The sequence below is a fragment of the Marmota flaviventris genome, chromosome 11 (assembly GCF_047511675.1).
Source record: "Marmota flaviventris isolate mMarFla1 chromosome 11, mMarFla1.hap1, whole genome shotgun sequence".
Lineage (NCBI taxonomy): Eukaryota > Metazoa > Chordata > Mammalia > Rodentia > Sciuridae > Marmota > Marmota flaviventris.
This window is the reverse complement of record NC_092508.1, coordinates 6,928,412-6,951,911: the sequence shown is the minus strand read 5'-3', so window position 1 is coordinate 6,951,911 and position 23,500 is coordinate 6,928,412. Positions and strand designations below refer to the sequence as shown.

General features: G+C 43.1%; 1 protein-coding gene across 2 annotated transcripts in view; it reads left to right on the top strand.

The window, feature by feature from the left end:
- Nucleotides 1-22,924, top strand: part of Eif4e2 (eukaryotic translation initiation factor 4E family member 2) — a 28,049-nt gene extending 5,125 nt beyond the window's left edge. Inside the window, exons 2-7 of one of the 2 annotated variants that reach the window (XM_027941683.2) lie at nt 183-297; nt 1,381-1,515; nt 4,955-5,059; nt 7,243-7,395; nt 7,490-7,626; nt 20,336-22,924. In XM_027941683.2, coding sequence (XP_027797484.1) covers nt 183-297; nt 1,381-1,515; nt 4,955-5,059; nt 7,243-7,395; nt 7,490-7,626; nt 20,336-20,375 — 685 coding nt within the window. In that variant the 3' untranslated portion in view covers nt 20,376-22,924. Of the gene's footprint in view, nt 1-182; nt 298-1,380; nt 1,516-4,954; nt 5,060-7,242; nt 7,396-7,489; nt 7,627-9,330; nt 9,595-20,335 lie in introns of those variants that run through there. The other variant, XM_027941682.2, reaches the window with a different exon arrangement.
- The last annotated feature ends 576 nt before the right edge of the window (nt 22,925-23,500 follow it).

Sequence of the window (23,500 nt, the reverse complement as noted above, 5' to 3'; positions counted from 1 at the left end):
GCACTAAGCAACTCTGTGAGACATTCCTTTATGTCATGTGCATCTCACAGGCCCGCAATATGAGTGACTGGGTTGGTTACATGGTAGGTTGTATGATCTAGTGACTCTATTAAATAACGGGAATTATTCCCTATGGGAATCAGCTTAGTCATGAAATAACACTACTTTGTCTTTCTTTTCAGCTTGAAAGATGATGACAGTGGGGACCACGATCAGAATGAAGAAAACAGCACACAGAAAGATGGTGAGAAGGAAAAAACGGAGCGAGACAAGAGCCAGAGCAGTAGCAAGAGGAAGGTGCGGTTTGTGCTGCACAGGCCTAGTTGCCTCTGGATGAGTTGTGTTTGTCTTGTGGAGTCTGTTTATTTGGAAGACATTGGGTTAACGTTGTAGTACTCTGTTTTGTAATATCTGGTTTTGTTCTTAAAAAAAAAAAAAAAAAATTGTGGATTCACTGAACACATCAGTGATTGGGACTTAGAACATTCCTCTTGTCATATCTTGAGGTGCTGTCTGGCCTACAGAATTCACCTCGCCCACCTTGAGCAAGCCCAGTTGTTGCACTCAGCTAGCTAGGCTGCTGGCTGCTTCAGAAATTGCCGCTCAGTTCTTCAAATTGTATGCATCCCTCCAAACTTTAGACTTTGTAGTCAGTAATAGTCTGAATTGAAAATGACATGGAAGAGAAAAAGTTTAGGGAATGAGAGCTAGGTAGATCAGCTTTTTCCTTGAGCTATCAAGGCAGTCATTAATTTATTTATTCTACAGTATTGCATACCTCCAAGTGCAAGCGTTTTCTGCTAGGCGTTATGAAGACACGAAGGTGAATGAGACTGTGGATTGAGGGGCTCACATTTAATAACAGTAAAAAAGGGTAGCTGATATTGAGCACTTACTGTGATACTGTCTGAGCACTTTACATATACTAATTCATTGGACCCTCTCAGCAGCCGTTTCAGATGGCCATTATTAATTTCCCCATTTTGCAAGTGAGAAACCGAGGTACAAGCAGATTAAACAACTTGCCACTCTTAAATGATAAGAGTATTCTGGAGGAGGCAGTGCTTGGACCAGGCATAACAAATATAAATGTCTGTGATATAGGTGGAAAGTCATAAGAGCCGTAAGAACACGGGTAAAGTGTTAATAGGAGTTTAGAGTTGGTTAACCATTAGAAAAATTTATTTATTTATATTTGGTGCTGAGAATCGAACCCAGTGCCTCACACATGCCAGGCAAGTGCTCTACCACTGAGCCACAACCCCAACCTTATGTTCTTTTTTAATTGTGAAAGTAGTAGGGAATAACACTGTTAAATGTTTCAGAGTTACAGAGTGCATGACAAATGCCTAGGCGAACCCACCCTTTTTTACTTTCCAGGCTGTTGTTCCTGGACCAGCAGAGCATCCCCTGCAGTACAACTATACATTCTGGTACTCCAGGAGGACCCCAGGCCGTCCCACCAGCTCTCAGAGCTATGAACAGAATATCAAGCAGATTGGCACCTTTGCCTCTGTAAGTACTTAGTGGTTTAATGGAGTGTGCCTTGGCAGAATGCTCATGCCTGTGTTTCTGTGGCTGTGTTTATGTACCTTCCTGGTAAAACTTGTTTAACATTCTGCTTTCCTTACTTGACTAACCTGAGTCTCCAAGGTCAGACTTGTTTGTTCTTAGGTTTCTCATTAGACATCCACAGTTAACCGTAGAAGGGTATAATACAAAAAAAATTTTTTTTCCTTTTGTTTGTGGTATAGGGATTGAACTCAAGGATGCTCTACCACTTAGCCACACCCACAGCCCATTTATTTATTTATTTGAGACAAGGTTTTGTTAAGTTGTCCAGGCTGTCCTTGGATTTGTGATCCTCCTGCCTCAATCTCTGAAATTGCTGGGATTATAGGCTGTGCTGCTGTGCACATCTGACAGGTTTGTTTGTTTGTTTAACTGAGGGGTGTTTTAACCATTGAGTCACATCCCCAGCCTTTTTATTTTTATTTTTTAATTTTGAGACAGGGTCTTGTTAAGTTGCTCATGGCCTTGCTAAGTTGCTGAGGCTGGTTTTGAACTTGTGATCCTTCTGCCCTGGCCTCCCAAGTTGCTGGGATTACAGGTGTGAGCCACCATGCCTGGCTGCAGCTGACAGTTTTTTGTTTTTTTTAAGCAGATATATTTGTTGAGTCCTTATATGCAGAGTGTAATTGGGGGACACAAAATTTTAAACTATATGGTCTTCATCCTCACAAACTTAGACAATAAATTTGAAAGCAAAGTTTGAAAGTTGTTTTTTTTTGTTTTTTTTTTTTTTGTATTTAAGAGCTTTCTATTAGGATTTAGCCATGAGAGTAACTGTTGTAAAGTAGCATCTTTTTCCTGTGTTTAGAAAGAAAATGAAATCTCTAATAATTGTTTTTGTGGGTACCATCAGTATAGTGTCCAGGTTCTGTTTTATTTCCCTCCCAGGTGACTAGATTTGTGAACTTGGAGGTACTGACTGAAGCTAATGGGAGTCTGTTCAACAAAGACTATTACACACTAACTATGTGCTATACATTCAGTCTGTGAACAGAAGCAGATGCAGGATATGTCACTTTGTTAAACTTACTGACATATTTGTCCTGTTTCAAATGTAGAACTGGAAAAGAATACTATAATTGTAAACATTGCAATAAGGCATGACATTATTGTGTCTAATATGCTAAGACACAGTAAATAATAGGACTTTATGTAATTTCCTTCAATCATTAAAATAGCCCTATGGGATTAGTGATATTATCCATATTTTGCAAATGAGGAAAGTGAGATCTGGATAAAGTATCTGTTATGAGGTCTCAAGTCCTCTGCTACTGAATTGATTAAGTGGGAGCCACTATTGAAATTCAATTCAGGTAGGATATGAAGGGAAGATTTCACAGTACACCAAAAAGAAGACCAAAGGCTACAATTTAAAATTGTTCTCATTAGCCAAACTTTATTTTTGTATTTATTATTAGTCAGATATACCTATTTAACTGGTAATAAATTGTCTCTTGAATGTGAGATCAACAATATTGCTATGCTGAGGTGATAGTATTCAGCCCTATGCAAATGACTTGTTGGTGCTGCCTCATCACTGGTAAATTTGGGCTTGTTTGAAATATTACAAATAGCTTGTACAATGGTGCATATTTGGTTCAAGAAATGTTTTTTAAGGGGCTGAGGATGTGGTTCAGTGGTAGAGTGCTTGCTGGGCATGCAAGGGTTCAATTCCTAGTATCACAGAGCTGGAAAAAACTTCATTGAATGAACTCAAGACCCTAATAATGTTCTAAAAAGAATTATGGAGCCTGTTCTTGGGGCATGTCTGGGATTTTTTTTTTTTTTTTGACATGGGTCTTGCTTAAGTTGCCCAAGCTGGCCTTCAATTTAGGATCCTTTGTAATCCCTCCCAGGCAGCTGGGATTACAGGCATACCCACTGTGTGACTAGGGATTTCTAATATAGAATAGACAGTGAATGGAACTGCAGGAAAAGTATGGCTGGTGCACCTGGAATTCCAAGGAAGTTGGGGTCTTAGAGAATTTGAACATATTATGAGAAAGGAATTCTTGGCAGAGGGAACAATAGAATTAAGCTTTTGAAGTATACATACTTTTCTAATGTTTCAGAATCCCATCACTAAAGTTTCAATTGCCTGCTCTGTGGGAATGAAAGCTAGACAGTACAAGTAAATTGGCAGTCCTTATGTTGTGAACACTTGGTGAATCTGAAGAACAGTAATCTAGCCAGGCCTGTAATCCCAGAGACTCAGGAAGTTAAGGCAAGAGGAATGCAAGTCTGAGGCCAGCCTCAGCAACTTAGTGAATATTCCAAATCACTGTATACAGTTAAGCCTAGCAGTTGCTGAGGTATTGCACTGCTTAAAGTCCTACAAATAGCACTAGTTCCTGACTTGTTTTATATGTGTAAAGCATTTAACGTGTTCCTATTCCAGAGAGGAACTGAAGGAGACAGCCATTGCATACAGTAAGGGTGTAAGATTGGTTTCTCCTCATTTATCATCAAATCTTGACTTGAATGTCTGTCAGTATCCATTTTCCATCATGCAATTACGGTGTCTTGCTGTGTGTTGATTTGGCCTCCTCAGCTTGGTGTTGACAAACACCAGCAGTTTCTCTTCAGGCTATTACTTTTTAAGTGTGCCTCTTCACTGGCCAGTACTTAGTAGGTATCCTCTGAAAATTACAGAGCAATAGTGCCCTCATCAAGACACTGATGAGAGAAATGGGACCAGAATGATCAATATCATTGAGCAGACATTTGATAGAGAAATATGTCTCATTTTCTATGAAGACCTGAAGGAGGAACAAGGAGAAATAGTTTTCTTAGCTAAGGAAAGGGATGTGAACATAACCTCTGAGAGACTTCATCCTGTTTGATTTTGTACGTTTTAGCCTTAGTAAGGGTATGCTGGTACAGAGTAGTACATGCAGATGCTGCTGTTGCTTAGACTTAGTAACTAAAAACAAACTAAAATGTATTTTGTTCCAGCTAATGCTATATTTGCTAGTTAAACAGTCTTTGATCAAGAATTGATTTCGTTCTGAAAAAGGCATTCAGGCTGAGTTTGTGTGGTACTTACATACCTCATGACTAGTGGATTTCCATCATACAGAAAACTAGTCCTCTTCAGTGGGAAGGCCCATATTGACGTGGTGTCACCTCATGCTCCTGGCAGAGGCTAGCAGTCCTCACCTAGAGTTTATTCTTGTGTTGCCAGTGGTACATTTTTCTTTGATCAAACTAAGGCTTTTTCTCTTATAACACCTTCCTTTCCACACAGTGCTCCAAATGGAAGTGTCCTCCAAAGAGGAAAGCTGGAGCAGAGCCTTCTATGCCTATGTTCTTGCACCTTTGGATGAATTCAAAGAAAAAGGAAAAGATACATCTTTGGTATTTTGGGGTCTTCTCTCTGCAGGTGGAGCAGTTCTGGAGGTTTTATAGCCACATGGTACGTCCCGGGGACCTGACAGGCCACAGTGACTTCCATCTCTTCAAAGAAGGAATTAAACCCATGTGGGAGGTGAGGACTGAGGGCCTTGGACTGCTTTTTTGAGCAAGTTGTTGTTGTTTGTTTGTTTGTTGAAGCCCTACCAAGGTTAAAACTATTTCAAGTGTCCTCTCAACTGCAGCACTATTTGCTACACCCTTGGAATCTGGACCTCTGGGGAAAGGCACTGATGCTGTTGCTTGATTGTATGAGTTGGTGCTGGGTGTTTTTAAAGATGGTGGTGTTAACTCAGATGGTGTTACAGCATTAAAGAATTTTTTTAAATTGCCCTTACCTGTTCCCATAGAATTTGTGTGTATTTGTGTATGTAATACTTGTACATAGTATAAAGTGATAGGAAAATAAAAGGCCATAATTGGAGACCCATAGTTGAGCTACTAGTTGGCTGTGCTCTGGCATAAAGCATCTCTTTTTTTCTTTTTTAAGAATATAACCTTTAACTTTTATTTTATTTGTTTGTTTTTATGTGGTGCTGAGGATTGAACCCAATGCCTCACCCCTGCTAGGCAAGCGCTCTACCACTGAGCCCCAGCCCCAGCCCAGCATAAAGCATCTCTTCTGATGCCAGGGCATTTTTCTAGAAGATGGATGTGGCCACATACATCCCATTCCCCATATTTTATGCAGTTTGTTTGTTTTTATTTTTGGTACTGGGGATTGAACTCAGGGACAATTTCACTGAGTTACATCCCCCAGCCCTTTTTATTTTTTAATTTGAGGCAGGTCTTTCCCAGGCTGTCCTTGAACTCGTGATCCTCCTGCCTTAGGCTCCCAAGTCGCTGGGATTACTGGCATAAGACACTGCCCAGCTTTTATGCATCTCTTATTGTTCATGTGACCTTAAGCCTTATTTGCCTTTCAGACTTCATCTCCCATCACCTCTAAATCTGTTCTATGCAATTAGACTCTCCTATTCACATCCCACTGAAGTGCAGTTAGTACAAAAGCATGTTCTTTGTGGTGCCTTCAATGCCTTTACCTGCAAACTCCTGTTTCCCTCAAGACCAGCTTAAATATTTGCTCTTGGGCTGGGGATATAGCTCAGGTGGTAGAGTGGTTGCCTCACATACACATCCCCAGCACCACAAAAAAAAAAAAAAAAAAGTTTGCTCTTCAGTGTTTCCAGCTGTCAGGTTCTGTCTTACTGTGCAGTTTTCTTGTTACAGCAGCACTTGTCAGACTTTTTGGCTGTAGTTAATTTTCTTAACTGTCTCCTGTACTACATTGGACCTAAGTAGATTCTGGGGCTTTGTATCTATGTACTTGATACTTGGTGACACTCAGTAAATTGTAGCAAATGAAGTGATGAATGAATGGTCTGTTTGAAATCTGGCATTTCTAGCTCAGCGGTAGAGCACTTGTCTAGCACGTGCAAGGCCCTGGGTTCGATCCTCAGCACCCCATAAAAATAAGTCAATAAAATAAAGGCATTGTGTCCAACTACACCTAAAAAATAAATATTAAAAAAAAAAGAAATATGACATTTCATTTTGATTCGTAAAGTAGTTCTAATTAAAAGGGATTAGTCTTTAAAGATCTGTTTTATTTAGCCTTTTTTTTTTTTACTTTTTTAGATATTTATGGACCTTTATTTTATTAATTTATTTATATGCGGTGCTGAGAATTGATCCCAGTGCCTCACACATGCTATGCAAGTGCTCTACCACTGAACCATAACTGCAGCCCCAGTTTAGCCTTTTTTAAAAAATGGCTTGTACCAAGAATCCCTGCCTTGTTTTTTGTTGTTGCTGCTATTCTGTTTCATTTTTCCCTAGTCTTGTTTTGTTTTGTTTTAGTTATAGGTGGACACAATAACCAGTAAAGGTTATTTATTTTTATGTGGTGCCGAGAATCAAATCCAGTCCTCATACGTGCTAGGCGAGCGCTCTACCACTGAGGCACAACCCCAACCCTTTCTGTAGTCTTACCACGTTTTTATAAAATAATATTTTGGAGAACTAGAAATTACAACCAGATTTGTTACTATTTAAGAGATTCTTCTTTTTTTTTTAATACCTTTGTTTTATTTATTGTTTTATGTGGTGCTGAGGATCGAACCCAGGGTCTTGAACATGCTAGGCAAACGCTCTACTGCTGAGCCACTACCCCAGCCCAAGATTCTTGATTTTCTACTGTTTAATGTGCAAGAAAAAGTCATGAGCCATTATTTTAGCTATAACTCTTTCTTTTTGTAGGATGATGCAAATAAAAATGGTGGCAAGTGGATTATCCGGCTGCGGAAGGGCTTGGCCTCTCGTTGCTGGGAGAATCTCATCCTGGCCATGCTGGGAGAACAGTTCATGGTTGGGGAGGAGATCTGTGGGGCTGTGGTCTCTGTCCGCTTTCAGGTAAGCTACCCTAGGCCAGTCTGCTTTCATGTGTTGCTCTTGCTTACCTCCTGCCTCTGGTTTGCTTTGATGATACCTTCTGTTCCTCCCATAGGAGGACATTATTTCCATATGGAATAAGACTGCCAGCGACCAAGCAACCACAGCCCGAATCCGGGATACGCTTCGGCGCGTGCTTAACCTACCTCCCAACACCATTATGGAATACAAAACTCACACCGACAGCATCAAGTACGTGTTGGGGGTGCTGGGGGGGACAGGTCCCTGAGCTTAGCAGAAGTAGCTCCATAGTTGGGCCCAGAGGCATATGGTCATACAGGAGACTGGCTTGTGGAAAAGGGACAGACCAGCCCCCTTTAGGCTTCTGGTCACTTGCTGCAGTTCTGGTTGGCAAGGCTTCCTGCCCACCTACGCTGCAAGGTGCTTTAGAGCAGAGAGTCCTACTGCAAAAACCCGGTGCACTGCTAGGGCTGCTTCATTTCTAGTAGGCTATCTTGTCTTTCCTATACTAATCACTCTCTGAAAGTAAAAGACAAAATACTTTCCTTTTCTGGATGTTTTTAAAGATAATTTTATTTAACAATGAAGTCCTCTTCCCTACCCATCCCTCATCCCACTTTGCATGTCTGTTTAACTGTCAGCTTCAGTCTGTTTTCTTCATCCTGGGAAATTGACTTTTATCAGGAATGAGGACTCCATTCCCTGTGTGTAGAGCTGAAGTAGAAGAGGAATCAGGGTAGTGTGTGAGAGAGGAGAATCAAAGGGAAGATAGAGAGCACAGGGGAAAGAAGCTTTGGCCTCTCCTCAAAATTTGGAGCAATGGAGCTCTCTGTCCACAGTGAGGCTTGCTCCTTCAGCAATCAGGTGTCAGAAGTAAGCTCAGGTGGTTAGAGAAGAGCATGGGGAGTGGCTGTCAGATTGTCTTGAAAGCAGAGGGAAAGCCAGCCAGCTAGGAGCCAGGCCCATAGGTTTAGCTTCTCCTGTGGCCCCCCATCAGTATGTGCCTTTGGCTAGATTCTCTGCAACTCTGCTTCAGTTTTCCCAGCTGTAAAATGGGACAGTAATACAAGGCTTTGGTGAGATTGACTTAATCTATAACTGAGGGTCCTCGGCAGAGCCTTCTGAAGGCTCCTTTAGGGCCAAATATTATTATCACTGTCATCATCTTTAGTAATAATGTCATCATCTTGCTGTTCTTACTAAAGACTAGTAGTGAGCCCAGTGATTCTGTTCAGCAGGCAGACCATTTGGGATTCTTTCCTAAGGATTCACAGGTAATGGTGTGGGTGGAGTTTGCTTATACCAGCTAAGTGCCAGCTTTTAACTGGGAACACTGCCACAGAAGTTGGTTCAAAATCAAATGACCGGCTGTGACTCACTGTAACCACCAGCAGTTACTAGCTAGCCTGGCCCTGGTTGCTTGCCTCAGCAGTCCGGTAGTAGCACTGTTCTTCTCCAGGATAATCTGTCTTGCTGTCTGTTCAGGGATAGACACAGTTTTTACCCTCCGGTCAGCTTCAGGCCAGCTGGAGAGATCTACATTGTTTTCTGGGACTTTATTTTCAAGGATCCTAAGATCCACCCCACTCAACCACACCCATCCCCAAAGCCAGCTTTGCACCTAGGCAAGAAAGGGAAAGGTGTTTTTCATCAACTCTCCCCTCTCTGCTGTTCTCCTTCTAATGCCTCAAGGCAGTTCGTCCTAACTATTGTAGAATGTGTAAGTCTTCCCGGAGTCTAGGAGAGCATGCGGACTTCTGCCATAGTCTGCTGGAAGACTGGCCTACTGCACGCTGCTTCCCCAGAGACCTGCCTCTGGGACTCCAGCCCTGCAGCCATAGGGCCAGAACTCCCTCCTTGAGACCCAGATGCCACCTTCCCTTGTGCCCTCCTCTCTTTCCTCTCCCAATGAGCTACCTTTTGCACTTTCACTAGAATGCCAGGCAGGCTGGGCCCCCAAAGGCTCCTTTTTCAAAACCTCTGGAAGCCGCGGTTGAATGTGCCATGACCCTCTCCCTCTCTGGATGGCACCATCATTGAAGCTGGCGTCATCGGAGTCTCTTGTTCTGTTGGCGTGCCACCTGGAAGACCCTTCTGTCCTGGACAAGAGGAGTGGAAGAGCATGTTATGCTTTGAGAACAGGCTGACACGCAGCAGCTACAACAACAGCTGAGATCACAAATAAATGGTGCTAAACTAGCTTGTCTCATGCTCTTGCTCTTTATGGTGCATCAAGATGTGGCCTTTTGGACTGACTGTCACCATGTTAAGGGATGGCACAGACCTCATGCAACGCCATCCAGGGAATGCAGCCTCATTGCCATGAGCCCATTATGTAGTATCATGTGGTACTTTGTTCCAGGACTGCTGAGGCCTGATATAATGAGGTGACACCTAGCTCTCAAAGTGAGTCCCCATTTCCTGGTACTTAAATTCAGTTCCCATCTAGCTAATGTTGATGACCAGAGTGGTTTCTGATTTGAAGTCAGCTTGATAGTCTGTAAAGGTTGGAAAGGGGAATCCTTGACCTTTGCTTTGCTAACTTCTATTTGCCTTTACTTCAAATAATTTCTTGCTTGGAGGTAAAGCCCCGCTTCTATCTGTGTGTGGCTGACATACACATAACTTCCTTGCTTTGTGCTAATGGGGTGTTCTGGCTGGTATGAAGCTGCCCAAACCCTAGATTCTTTGCCAGCCTCCTCCCTTTCTGCTTTCCCTGTAGAGCCAGATCATCTTCCTCTTCGAGCTAGTCCTGCTTCCCAATCTCATGTTGATAACCTTCCCTTCCTCCCAGCCCAGTGTTCCTGTGTCTCAGGGTCTAGGGTGGGGAGGGCTTTCCTCTGGTGTAAGTTTGACACTCAGGAGACTGTACTGTGCACATACCAGCCTCTTGAGTGCTTTGTGGCTTTGTCTTCTGTGTGCTGCAGCTTGGCATTCAGGTCCCTAACCTGTTGGAAAGTTTCAGCAAGCCTCAGTTACTTTAGTTTTACTTAGAAGCTACCATCAAAATCAAACATAGTCATTTTTGGGTACGCTGGGTCAGGATGCCTGACAGGTTCTCAGGAGTGGAAGTGGTGGTAAGGCTGTTTTCCAGATGGCTCTTCCACTTTGACAGCGGCACTCTGTGTTTGTGCCATTCTGACAACTCCAATCTCCATTTGGCTCAGGATCCCACAGAACACACATTGGGGCTAGTGCCTTGGGTTCAGATGTTCTGGGAATATTTGTGTCATTGCTTCTTTGTTTATTGCATTTCCCAAAATTGGTAGAATATATGAGATTTGCTGGTTTATGGAAAGATCTGTTCTCTGTGTTTTTAGCATTTGTCAGAAAAGACCTCTGGCCGGGTGTGATAGCACACACCTGTAATCCCAGGGATTTGGGGGACTGAGGCAGGAGGATTCCAAGTTAAAGGTCAGCCTGAGCACCTTTTAGCAAGACCCTGTCTCAAAATAAAAAATAAAAAGCTGGGATGTAGTTCAGTGGTAGAGCACCCCTGGGTTCCATCCTTAGTACTGCAAAAAAGAAAGAAAGACCTGGCCCTTTCCTCCTGGCTTCCACTGTCATGTTGCATGCATTGACCTTAATTTCAGCTACGTTGTAACTACTCTAGGGGATGAGCTTGATGTCAGCTTCCAGAATAGGAGTCCTTCAGAAAGCACCAAACTGACCTTGAGACCCCTTGGGCCCAAATGAGCAGAAGTCAGAACTGGTTCTGCTTTGCTTGTTCATTGTAGATCTTTGATAGGTGTGGCTTTGCTTTGAATTAAGTGATATCAGCTGCTGGAAATTGAGAAAAACAAAGAAAATGAAGGAAGAGCCCAGAATGGTCTTCCAAGTATTCTGGAGGTTAGGGCTCCTGAAAGAGTAGGGTGAGAGGGTATTTTTAGGACTGGCTTGGGTTCTTCAGTCAAGTGCTCCTCCCTCTAGCTTGCTGTGTTTTGCTCTAGTCCTTTACCTGTTTTACTTGCCAACCTTCCTCCAGTATACACTGCTTGTGGCCTTTTCCTGCTGCAACCCTAGGTGAGCCAAGAGATGTTCACTGTTCGCGGCCCATAGAAGAGGGTAATGAGCTGCTTTGCTGGGAGGGCTTTTGTCCTTGTTTATTGCCAACTACCCCTAAGAAGTATGAAACTTGTTAGACAGTTTTTACTCAGGTCCTGATTCCATTTAATGAGGCCAGTTGCTAGTTGAGTTCTCATAGGTTTGAGACCTTGTATCAAGTGACTTGCCTGGCTTACGCCCTGCTTTGAGTATAGACCTCATAATAGCCAGAATCTTAGGACCATCAGGATAAAGCTGGGCACAGAGCCATGTAAAACAGCACGGTCTTTTGTGAGGAGTGATTCCTCTTTATTCCAGAGGAGAGACAGGTTGAATTATCAGGACTTTCCTTAGCCATGTCTAGGTATCGTTATATTTCAATACTGAACTTGAATATACAGGAAAGGACCACCCAAGCCTTTCTGCTGTCAAGGCTAAATCATAGCCTATGCCCTTCAGTCACCCCATTATGGTTACTGGCCTGCTTTTGTCTTTGTGCTCTGTGCCACCATGCCAATACTCAAAACAAAGGAAGTCCTGATTGGCAGGAGTCAAACTGCATGAGCACCACCCTGACCCTTCAGGGAGGTGGGGAGAGGTAGAGTATAGAATTACGTAGAAATGAGATCTTTGATTTTACATAGAAATGATCTCTCTGCTCTCAGAATTTGCTTTCTGGTAAGTGAGGTGGGATGAGTGGACTTGAAAGGACTCTTTGTTACCATGTCATGAGTCTGATTTTAACAACTCTAGTCATATGTCACTTTTTTCATTTAACTTGCTCTTTTTTTACCTTTAAAAGAAGAAAGTTTTGATTTTACCTAATATACCTAGGCTGCCTGGTAGAAAGTAGCTAGAATATTCACACCTGACTTTCCTGTGATTATACCAAAGACTGTGGCCAGCTACTTTACTTTCATTGAATCCATGCAGGGAATTTCTGAATCCAGATTCTTCATGCCAAGGGTTAATGTACAGTAAAGATATTTCTTTTTTCTTTTTAAATATTTATTTCTTAGTTGGACACAATATCTTTTTTTAATATTTAATTTTTTTTGTTGTAGTTGGACACAATATCATTATTTATTTATTTTTATGTGGTGCTGGGGATCGAACCCAGGGCCTTGCCCATGCTAGGTGAGCTCTCTGCCGCTGAGCCACAACCCCAGTTGTTAATTCTGAAGAAAATGGGAGGGCAAATGAATGGGCTAGAGGAGAGCTCTGAAGTCCATGTTGCAGGCTCTTAACCCAGTGAACTGCTCTGTTTAGGTTAGTGTGGTAGATACGGGCCTTCCTGAAAACAAAACAACGCATGAGATGAAGCTTCAGCATGGCTGTATAATCTTGTCAACACCTAAGTTGTTTAAAAAAAATAACTTAAATCTCACTGTTAGAAAGAAAGGGGTTTCTCTAGGTTGTTGCTTAGGCATTGGATTCTGCTTTGCCCTTGTTTATTTGGACCAAAGAGTACAGTGACACCTTCTGATGTCACTCATGAGCTCACAGAGTGTACCTCATCACCATCTCTCCAGAATGGGCTATGGAGTGTACATCTTGCTGTGGGATATTGAGTTTGGGAGCTGGCAAAAATTGGCATGTTTGTCAAGTGTTCTTCATGTTTTCCTCAACTCAGTCAGTATATGCTAGTAGCTTTAGTAATGGTTTCTCTGAAGAAACCATTCTCTTATAAACCACTAATTATAATTGCTGCTGTTCAAATGAGGGAAATAATGAAATTGGTATAAACATTGCCTAGAAGTTTGAAGCTGTACTAGGTCTCTATTAAATCCTTCCTTCCTTCCTCCCTTCCTCCCTTCCTCCCTTCCTCCCTTCCTCCCTCCCTCCCTCCCTTCTCCCTTTCCCTCCCTCTCTCCCTTCCTTCCTTCCCTCCCTCACTACCTCCTTCCTTCCTGTGCTGGGAATTAAATCCAGAGTTTGGGTATTCTAGACAAGTACTCTACCACTGAGCTACATCCCCAGCCCCCCTCTTTAAAAAAAAAAAAAAGTGACCTGTGGAAGACCTGATGAAGAAGTATATTGTGTGGTCATAACATTAAATATGTAGTGAGGGACATGGCATATTGTCACCCTGGGTGCTGTCATCAACTTAAACCAAGAGTGGAATAATTATTAATAAATTTAGATTTTAAAGAACCAAATTTTATGTGTAATTCCTAGGGAACTTAACACTTAGGGACTGAGAAGTGGCCAGGGCAAAAAAGATAGCAAATAAGCTCCTCTAAGGACACTTGAGGTGGGTGGGACTTCCAGAACCCGTGGCAGTCTGTTTTCCTCCTTTCCTTCCTCACCCAGCAATCCTGAGAGCACCACTCTGCAAGCATGTGTACCCCTGCAAATACATTTCCATTCCTAACTCCAGTTTCTAATTTGAGTTAATCAGCCTGAAATTTGTAATGAGCATTGTCCCCTGGAAATTTGACCTGCCATGACCTACACAGCTTAAATTCTAGGATAATACTTATGTGGGCATTTTAAGAAAACAGTACCTGACACAGGGTCTGAGTTTAGAAGAGTTAGAAGATTGAAAGTGTGGAAAAGAAAATGGTATGTTTTCTTCATTGCATCTTTAAACATCATAATGCAGTTGAGTACTTGGCTGTACCCGTGCATGAGGCCTGGTAAGACAGGTTGTCTCCACCTCCTGTTCTAGGGGGCCTGAGGCAGAAAAGTTCGGAAGAAGGTGATGCTGTTTTTTGCTGCAGTGAGTTGAAAGTGTTTCTGGTCATGGCTGAGCTGCACCTCTGACCTTGGTGGATTCCCCTGTAGTCTCATTGAAGGTGCACTGGCAAGTCCTTGAGCAATAGTGAGGGCCAGGCTTCACACATGGGGCAAGTTACTCCCACCTGTCTTGCGGGGCAAGTGCTGGGAGCCTCCCTGCTCTGGTCCCAGCTCCTGTGGCTCCACTCAGCCTGAAGGGCATCTGGAGTGGGAGGTGGGGTGATGGTGCCTACTCTCTGTTCAAAGTGTTTGATATGAATGTGCTGTTGTGTTTTTTGTCTCTGGTTTGCCAGGGCCTGGGAGGAGTTTCATGGCCTGGTGAACAGCAGCGGCCGCTGATCGGACGCTCCCCCTCTGTCTCTCACACTCAGGGTAGGGCCTTGTCTACCTTCTCTGTAACTCTGTGACATACCTCTCAGCCACGGGAGCCCTTTTCCCAAGGGGATGCTCTCTGCCCATTTACCCTGAGCCTCAAACAACAATCCCCGTACCATTGGGTTCCTGTTCTCCTTGGTCATAACTCCTGGGGAACCCTTGGGCAGGTCGCTTACCTTATTAGGCTTCTGTCCCCATCTGGAAAATGAAACTCCATGGACCAACAGGCCTCTGAGTTTCTGATGCTGACATTTCATAATGGTAAATGTGCCTCAAACTTTTTTTCGTTTTGCTCAGATATGGCCATTTTTAAGCCATTTGCTAATATTCTGTGGCTAAAAGGGCAGTTCCATAGACCCTACTATGGGTTAGGTGAGAGGTATGTCTCTTGTTTGCTGGTGTTGTCTGTCAGTTGTGAGGAAAGATTAATATAAATTCAAATTCAGAGTTTTAACAATGAAAGTCAGTGTAGGTGGGGTGAATTTCAAGACCGTTGCAGGTTGTACTTTAACTGGACCAGCACATGTTTTCTGGCAGGGAGGGACACCGAGATTGGGAAGCTTGGGACAGCTAAAGCATTCACTTCAAGAGTGTTTACATTTCCACCAAAAGAGTACCCAGTCCAGCTGGACACAGTAATGCACGCCTATAATCCCAGCAACTCAGAAGGCTGAAGCAGGAGGATCACAAGTTCAAGGCCAGCCTTGGCAACTTTACAAGACTCTCAAGCAACTTATCAAATCCCTGTCTCAAAAAGGACTGGGGATATAGTTCAGTGGTAGAGCACCCCTGGGTTCAATCTCCAGAACCAAATAAATAAATAATGAAAAGGACTGGGAATAGAGCTCAGTGATAGAACATCCCTGGGTTTAATCTCCAGTACCACAAATAAATAAATGTGTCTGGCCCTGCAGCGGAAGGATTTGGTATATTTTCAGTATTGGGGGAATGGATGGAAGGCCAGCATTTGCTTATGCCAGAGATGAGAGTCTGCTTCTGGACATCAAGCTACTTCTACCACTCCCATCCCTGAGAAACAAGGTATTTCTGAAGTTAGAACACATTAACTGCAATAGCTGCTTCGAAGCCCACCTTCCCAGGAAGGAAATGAGGTTTTTTCCAGAAGAGGAGATCTTCCTTCCTCAGAGGAACTGGAAGACAGATGATGTTGTGGGTCAGAGAAGCAAGTAGCCAAGGATGTGGGTACCATTATGATCTAGCAGTTGCAGGGTTCCTGTACACACTGATGGTGCCCCATTTAAATAGTTTGATTTCATTATTATAAATTCAAGTTTTAAATGACAACACCTGGTTTTTTAAACTCCAGTTTTAAAACTTTTCTCCAAAATGTTGTCGATATAGAATTTCAAGATGGCTGCCAGTATACAAAAGAAGGAATGAAATATCAGTTTCATTTCATCATGTCAGTTCTAATAGTGGATAAGTTACTTAAGAGTGCTCACAGTGAATGTGAGGAAAGGTTTCAGTTGGAAGGGTTTACTTCTTAAAGTACATCAAATAATTGTTCTTTTTAGAGATTGGTCCACCGAGCTGGGCACAGTGGTAAATGCCTATAATTCTATAATCCTAGCAGCTTGGGAAGCTGAGGCAGGAGGATCACAAATTCAGAACCAGCCTTAGCAACTTATTGAGACCTTAAGCAATTTAGCCCCCCCCCCAAAAAAATTATCCATCTTAGTTTTAAAAAAGTATTTAAATTGGGTAGTCAGAATGAAAAACAACTTAAAATGAGCCTCTCTCCCTTTAGCAGACCTTAAATCCCCCAAGAAATGTATCTTTGAATTGCTTTGAAAAGCCATATACTTGCATAATTGCTTTTGTATAGTCCTGTTCTTTTTGTGGCTTCCCTATCTTTTCGTACACTTGATGGTTTAGGTGTTCTCTTTGAAGCACAGTCTTGGGAGTCAGTGAAGAGTGTTCGAATTTGAACCAAAAGAATCAACTCACTTCATTGCCTTAGCAGTCTTTAGAGGAATTCATATTTCATCTCTACTGCCTAAGCCTTGCTTTCAGCATAAGGTGTGCTAAGATTTGGATGCCCTGCTCTGGTTGTTTGATCTGCCACGTTAGAGCCTACACTACTTAGGCCATCTCTTACGCATCCTTTTCCCCCCATTTACAAAAAGATCATGATCTGTGAAAAAATTGGCAGAACAACTGCTCTTTAAATAATTCTTAAACCTCAAATGTTTGTCCTCACCTTATCAGCTATTTTATGTCATTATCTATAACTGCTAGTATTTTAGGACCATTTTATTTGAATTCTGTTACAAAAAGTACACTTCTTTCACCATGGCTTCAGTAGAAATCCCAACTAGCCCCTGGGATAGGATCCTGTTACCTAGACAGCTGGCTGGCTTGCATAGAACAGAGGTCTCTATTGTTGGGAGGTACAGTGGCATGGTTGCTCATGGAGATGAGATGGAAATTCACCCCCACTGAACCTAGGAGTTTGCAGTTTTATAGAGTATGCAAGGAGAGGAGAGAGCCAGGACTGTCTACTGGGGTAGATTGCTGATAGCCAGGGAACGTTTTCCTGAAGATAATGTGCATGTCAGTCAGTAGGTTGATCGTGAGCACCCCTTCCAAGCCACCCTTCAGGGCAGAGACTCAGATAGGATTCCTGCTTGGATGATGCCCAGCTTTCACCTGAGGACCCGGAGTTACTTCAGTGTTCCTGCTGGGTGCCAGCACAGTGACAGGTAACTCCAAGAGGGGAGGCATTCTCTGGCTGAGAGTCTTGCTCCCTCTCACCTACCTTTAGGAGTTAACTCCTGCTTTCGCTCATTATTCCAGAGCTGACTTTTCTCTTTCTCTAGAAATACTATTTTGAGGCAAAATGGATCAGGAAGCTAGTTGAGTATTTGGCTAACAGTTTTTCCTCTGGGAATGTGAATTTAGAAGCTGTGGGACTGGGAATTCTTTGAGTCCTGTTTGGTACCAAAGCATAGCCCTTGCACCATCACCGCACGACCAGAGGGCCAGGGGGCCAAGGGACCAAAGGGGCTAGCTTTGGGGAATTCATGGTAGATTTTTGAATTTCTAATTTGCTTTTAAAAGAACAAAAGTACATAAAGAGAAAAAAAACATTGCCTGTGACCTCTGCCACTTCTTATCTACATTTTCCCTTTCCCTGTCACCTAATCTCTATACTGCAACCTGGAGGAAAGTCTCAGTTGAATATTTGTCCCCAGCTGGTTTGAGGTGAACACATTTCTTTGATTAAATTTGGCACCCAGCTTTTCTGAACCCACCCACCCTTTTATAGAAAGGTTGGACCATAGCCACAGGCCCTTGCTGTCACCAACACAAGGCCACTTGCCCTCATTACTTTTTTCTATTAAATCAGACTCTGGGAAAACTCAGCTGGATTCTTTCTGGTTCGTTTACTGTTCTCCCTATTTCCATTTTGCAAGTGGATCTTACACAATAGGACTTAGAAGGTTTTCTAACTATAAACAGGCTTCTAATAAGAGAAAGAATTAAACTAAGTATTAAATATTTGAATGGAAAGTGATAGAACTCTTCAGTTTGTCTGCTACGAAAGAAGACTTTATTTCAGTACAAAATTTCTTTCCGGAAGATTAACTGAGCAGCTTATGGCAATAATTAGCTTGAAAATCCTCTTCTTCACACCACTGAACAGGTGGACAGCTGGATCCCCACCTGCCATCTCCCTTACTCCAAGATAGACAGTTTCAGTCAGAAAATCCTCAGACTTTGTCTTTCCACAGCCCTACCTGTCTGTTCACTCTTCTAACAAGAAGAGTGGTGTCCCACTGGGCCTGGTGCTGCACGCTTGTAATCCCAGCAACTGGGGAACTGAGACAGGAAAATAGCAAGTTTGAGTCAAACCTGGGAAACCCTGTCTCAATATAAAAAATGAAAAGGACTAGGGATGTGGTAGAGTGCCCCTGGATTCAATCCCCAGTTCCAAAAAAAAAAAAAAAAAAAAAAAAGTGGAGTCTGTCCTGATAGACCAGTGCTATCCGGTGGCTCTTGAACATAGAGGGGTCATACAGGGAAAGAAGTAGAATAGAACAACTTCTCACAAAATTGCTTTCTTTAACATTCCGTGTATGTAGGATGAACAGTCCTCTGAAATGCAGGCTTGGTGATATGGCACATCATACCTTGAGATATGCACAGCCAGCGAATGTGCCTGCTTTTCACTGTGGTATGATCAAATAGATTCCTTGTCATTCTGTATTAGCTATTTTTGTTACCTCAAAGAGATCTATCCTTTTGAAAGTTTTTTTTAATATTTTTATTAGTTGTTGATGGACTTTTATTTTATATTTATTTACATGTGGTGCTGAGGATTGAACCCATTGCCTCACACGTTAGGCAAATGCTCTAACACTGAGCCACAACCACAGCCCACCTTTAGAAAGTTTTTTTATAACACTGGTCTTTTAAAAATATGGCCCCCCATTAACCTTACATTCAACCTTTGGTTTCCTCAGCAAAAGTAGTTGAAATGCTCAGCAACCATGGACTAATGAATCACATGGTCATACGTGTCAGTTATAAAAAAAAAAAAACCTGTGGACTTTGGCAGAAACACCAATTTCTGCCAGCTTGAGCCCATCCCACCCCATCCCCCGACCTCCCCACACACACCCCTCCTTTACTTAACTAGTCATTCTCTTTGGAGTAGGGCTCTTGGTGCTTCTTGTCCTTTTGCCATCAGCCAGGGGCAGGTGAAAACTGCCATTTGTCTGGGCTTAGCATATTTTCTAAATATTTATTTACTTTGGACCAATATCACAAGTCTGGTTAATAGCCAGAATTTCTACAAATTTAAAATTAAATGGAAAATAGCAACTTCAGAAACTAGAATAATGAGAATTCCTGGCAAATTTGAACCTGAAGCACTAGGCTGGGGCAGTAGCTAGGTGGCCTTTAAAATCCCTGAAATTTTGAGATTGGGGTGGTGCTGTGACCTTCTAAGATGTCATTGGATTTCTAGTGAGGACAGGAAAGTTTACTAATGAATGGCCACACCTGCCTGAGTCCAGTGAAAGGCTGCTAAGAGTGCATGTGTTGAGATCTGCCCCCTCCTCACACTTCTTGGGAAATTAGAGCTGTTTCCAAGGTGCCTAGAGGGCGCCTCTTGGAGCAGCCTCCTTTTGTGTTTTAAACTGAAGATGGCTGGGTTGGTTTATCATATGGCTGGATTGGTTTTGTTTATCATATGCACAGTTTGGTTTAGTGTGTCTCCCTTGTGTGCTTTACTTTACTTCATCTGCCCCATTTCTACTGTGCCCTTTCTGTCCCCTGCCCTAAGTAACTGCTGTTGCTGGATTCTTATGGAACCTGTAAGAGTTTCTTAGTGTCTAAGCAAGCAATTATGTGTGTAACCTTATTCCCCACCCACTCACATGAACGTGGTTACTATGTACACACACTGTTCTAGGATCAGTGGATCTTTGGAATCTTTCCATATTAGGAGAAAACTTTTTTTTTTTCCTAGCTGCATAGGGTCGCATTGTACAGGGTGCCATGACATTGATATTTACCAGCCGCCTTTTCATCTGCATTAGAATGGTTTCTTATCTATTGCTATTGCAAACAACTGAGTAGAAATTTTTGCAGGGACTTGGAGGCAGGTCACTGTTTGGCATTAGACTGGCAAGGAAGGAAAGCCCTGGGGTGTGGAGAGTCCAAGAGCTTGAGTTGAGTCCTCCCCGTTTGTGTGTGGTTGTGTCTAGACAGTCCATGTATTGAATGCTGTGTTTTCTCCCATTTTCTCTTTCAGGGACAATTCAAGCTTTCGAAATACAAAAATCACATTGTGAAAGTACACAAGCTGGCAATAATCCTTTTCTGTTTGTGTGTGTTTGTCCGAAATGGATGGAAGGCCTCTGCCAGTCCTTCCGTCTACCCGCTGAAGGGACGTCAGTGAGCCATGTGCTCCCCTTTTGCACTCATTCCTGGAGGACGGATTCCGCTAGACACCCTCCAGCATTGCTGACTTTATAAAGCGGAGAAATGGAAAACGTGACTTTGTAATAGACATTGTTTTTAGGGGCTTCTGGGAGGGGGGAGTGCAGCCTTTTATTTTGCTGTGTGCTGTCCAGACGCCTTCCAGGCCCTCTGTTGCGCTCCTCTCCTGCTGTGCAAAGGGCTCTGTAACCACGTGGACAGGCCGGAGCTGTGGATGAGCATTATCAGTATTATGAATACCTGTGCATCGAGGAACAGCTTCTGCAGAGTTCCAGAGTAACCGAATGCCTCTACCAGCTCTGCCACCAAGTTATTGGGACCATTTGTTTCATCCTCTCCCCCAGGCCACCTCTCTCTGAAAATGTGTTATTGATGTGATGACTGCCCAGGAATTTGTGTCCTCTCTCCTGCCTTATGCTCTCCAGTTTCCCTCCTATGGGGACTCTCTCCTCCTTAGGCACTGCTGCACTTAGAATTATAACCTGGTGGGAACGCTGGTTCCACTGGCATGGCTTAGAGAGTATGTCTTGGTAAGCTTGAGCAGAACCCAGTTTGAGGGAACTAGATGATAATGTAGATCCCAAGCGCAGGATTTGGCGCTAAAGGCAGTGATGGAAACATTTTCCCCTATGAGCAGGGTGTGTGTGCCAAGCCTGCTTCTATGGGTTCTTGTATGCCCCTCACTGAGGAAGGGAAGTGACAGCTGGCTATTGCCAGGTATTAACATTTAGTGTGTATATTCTACAACCCTGGAGAAAGGGTGAATGATTTTTTTTTTTGCATGGCTGTGCCCGTCTGTGGTGGTTGGAGAACCCTCCTTTCAGTCCTTATCACTGGGTATGTATGTAGCAGACGTGTGCTAACGCATGATGCCCACACAGAGCTGGCGAAGGCCACTGCAGGTATGCTTCTAAAACAACCAGACCCTCATCAGAGAAGGTATGTGATGTGACCCAGAAGGACCGAAGCCAGAGAGGTCAAAAGAACACCTAGGATTCAAGTAAGTAATGAGCAGGAGTCTTCCCACAGCCTCCGAGCAGCACTGTCTTACTTGGCTCTTGTGAGCAGAGATCACAGTACCTTAAATTAAGGCCTCTCCTTAAAATGTATCCTTGAAGCCTGAGGGATCCTTGCCACTTGGTCTTAGGAATTATATGAGAGTAACAGGTATTCCCTTATTGTATTTATCTTACTCTCGTCCCACTTTCCAACTCCTGACCCCCTCAAATCACCACTGGGGATGCTTCCTGAAAACAGAGGAGTACAAGGGCCAAGAGGGAGGTGCTTCCATTACAAATGAAGTTAGATCCAAGAAGAAGATCTCATAGTGATTGAAACTCCAGGAATATGAAGAATGCATTCTGCTGTACAGACAATTGTGAAGGGCTCAAGCAAAGCCAGAAGCAACATTGGCTCTAGTGGGGAACAAAGGCTGCCTCTGGAGATTTGAATAGACCCCAGGAGGTCTTCACTTTTGCCTAAGCTCAGATTGCCATGTAAATTCCAAAGAGAGCAGACATTTGGATTTGCCTGCCTTTGGGCATCTACTTGATTGTTGTGTGCATGTGGGTGTGTGAGGACGTGGACAGTGTGTTTTATGAGTGGGAGTTTGTGAGGCCTAGTGCTTAGGTATATTGTCCATAGATTAGCCATTTTCTTTTTTTTTGTTGTTGTTGTTGGGGGTTTTTTTGTTTGTTTTAAGATTTTTTTAAATCTCCTTTGTTTTCTAGAGCTGCTCATATTTCCCCTTCCTTTGGTCATTGTAGTATTTGACAGTTATTTTTTTCCCATCAAAAATATGCTGACCTTATGTTGGTTAGAACAGGCTCATCCCTGTTAGGCAGCATCTTGCCCCAGGGTTCTCTCAGATATTCTGCCTAACAGCATAAGTGATGGCTTGAATAGTCAGTTTATCCACATGACCCTTTTTTCCAAACTAGCTTGAGAGGTCTCTCCATTTATTTTGACTCCACAGGCCTCTGATATGCCAAGATGTGACACGGTTATGGTTTTTGGTCACGGTGTCACCTGTTCTAGAGGGAATAAAGGTCTGCCAGGGCTAACATGACCAGCAGGCTAGGTTGCCACTGGAGAAAAGGGAGTCACAGTTGGGGCAGCTCTGTCCAACCCCTTTTCTGGGGCTTCTCTTTGAAATTGGCTCTTACTCCTCTCCAGTGCCCTTCTCTTTGTACCCTTCTGTTCATGTGTGTGTGTTTTCCCTGTGACACTGGCAGTGGCAATGATTTTCCACCCAAAGAGAAGCTCATGGCCCACAGAGCTCCAAGAGTGAACTTCCAAATACTTGCCAGTGAGGAAGGAGCAGCGGCTGTGACCGGGGATGTGGCGTTGCACTTTCAGAGCAGTTGTCTGCCGCGGTAATAAATGGAAATACCAGCAAGAACCAGCTCGTGGACTCGTTGATACAAGGGAAGCAGGGACTCTGGTGGTTTGTTGCTGCTACATCAGCCCTTCAGTGTGGGAGTGTCCATTTTAACTGCATTCTTGAACCAAATATGTGGGACAGAGGATGCTGATTACATTGATGTAGATTTAATATTATGAAATATTCTCTAATTACTATAATCATTGCTGCAACTCAGTTTGCCTTTTTTAATACTGGCAACTAAACCCAGGGATGCTTTACCCCTGAGTTACATCCCCAGTTCTTTTTTCTTTTCTTTTAATACTTTTTTAGTTGTAAATAGGCAGTACCTTTTATTTTATTTTTTTTAGAGACAGTCTCACTGAGTTACTGAGCACCTCACCATTGCTGAGAGTGCCTTTGAATTCTGGATCCTCCTGCCTCAGCCTCCTGACCCGCTGGGATTACAGGTGTATGCCACAGCACCCGGCTCAATTTACATTTTTAATATCCAAGTATAGGTGTTAATTCTCCAAGGAATACTGGAGTAGAAGAAATTCAAAGAATTTGATTTTGAGGCAAGAAATCACTCCAGACCTCAGCTTGGAATATTTA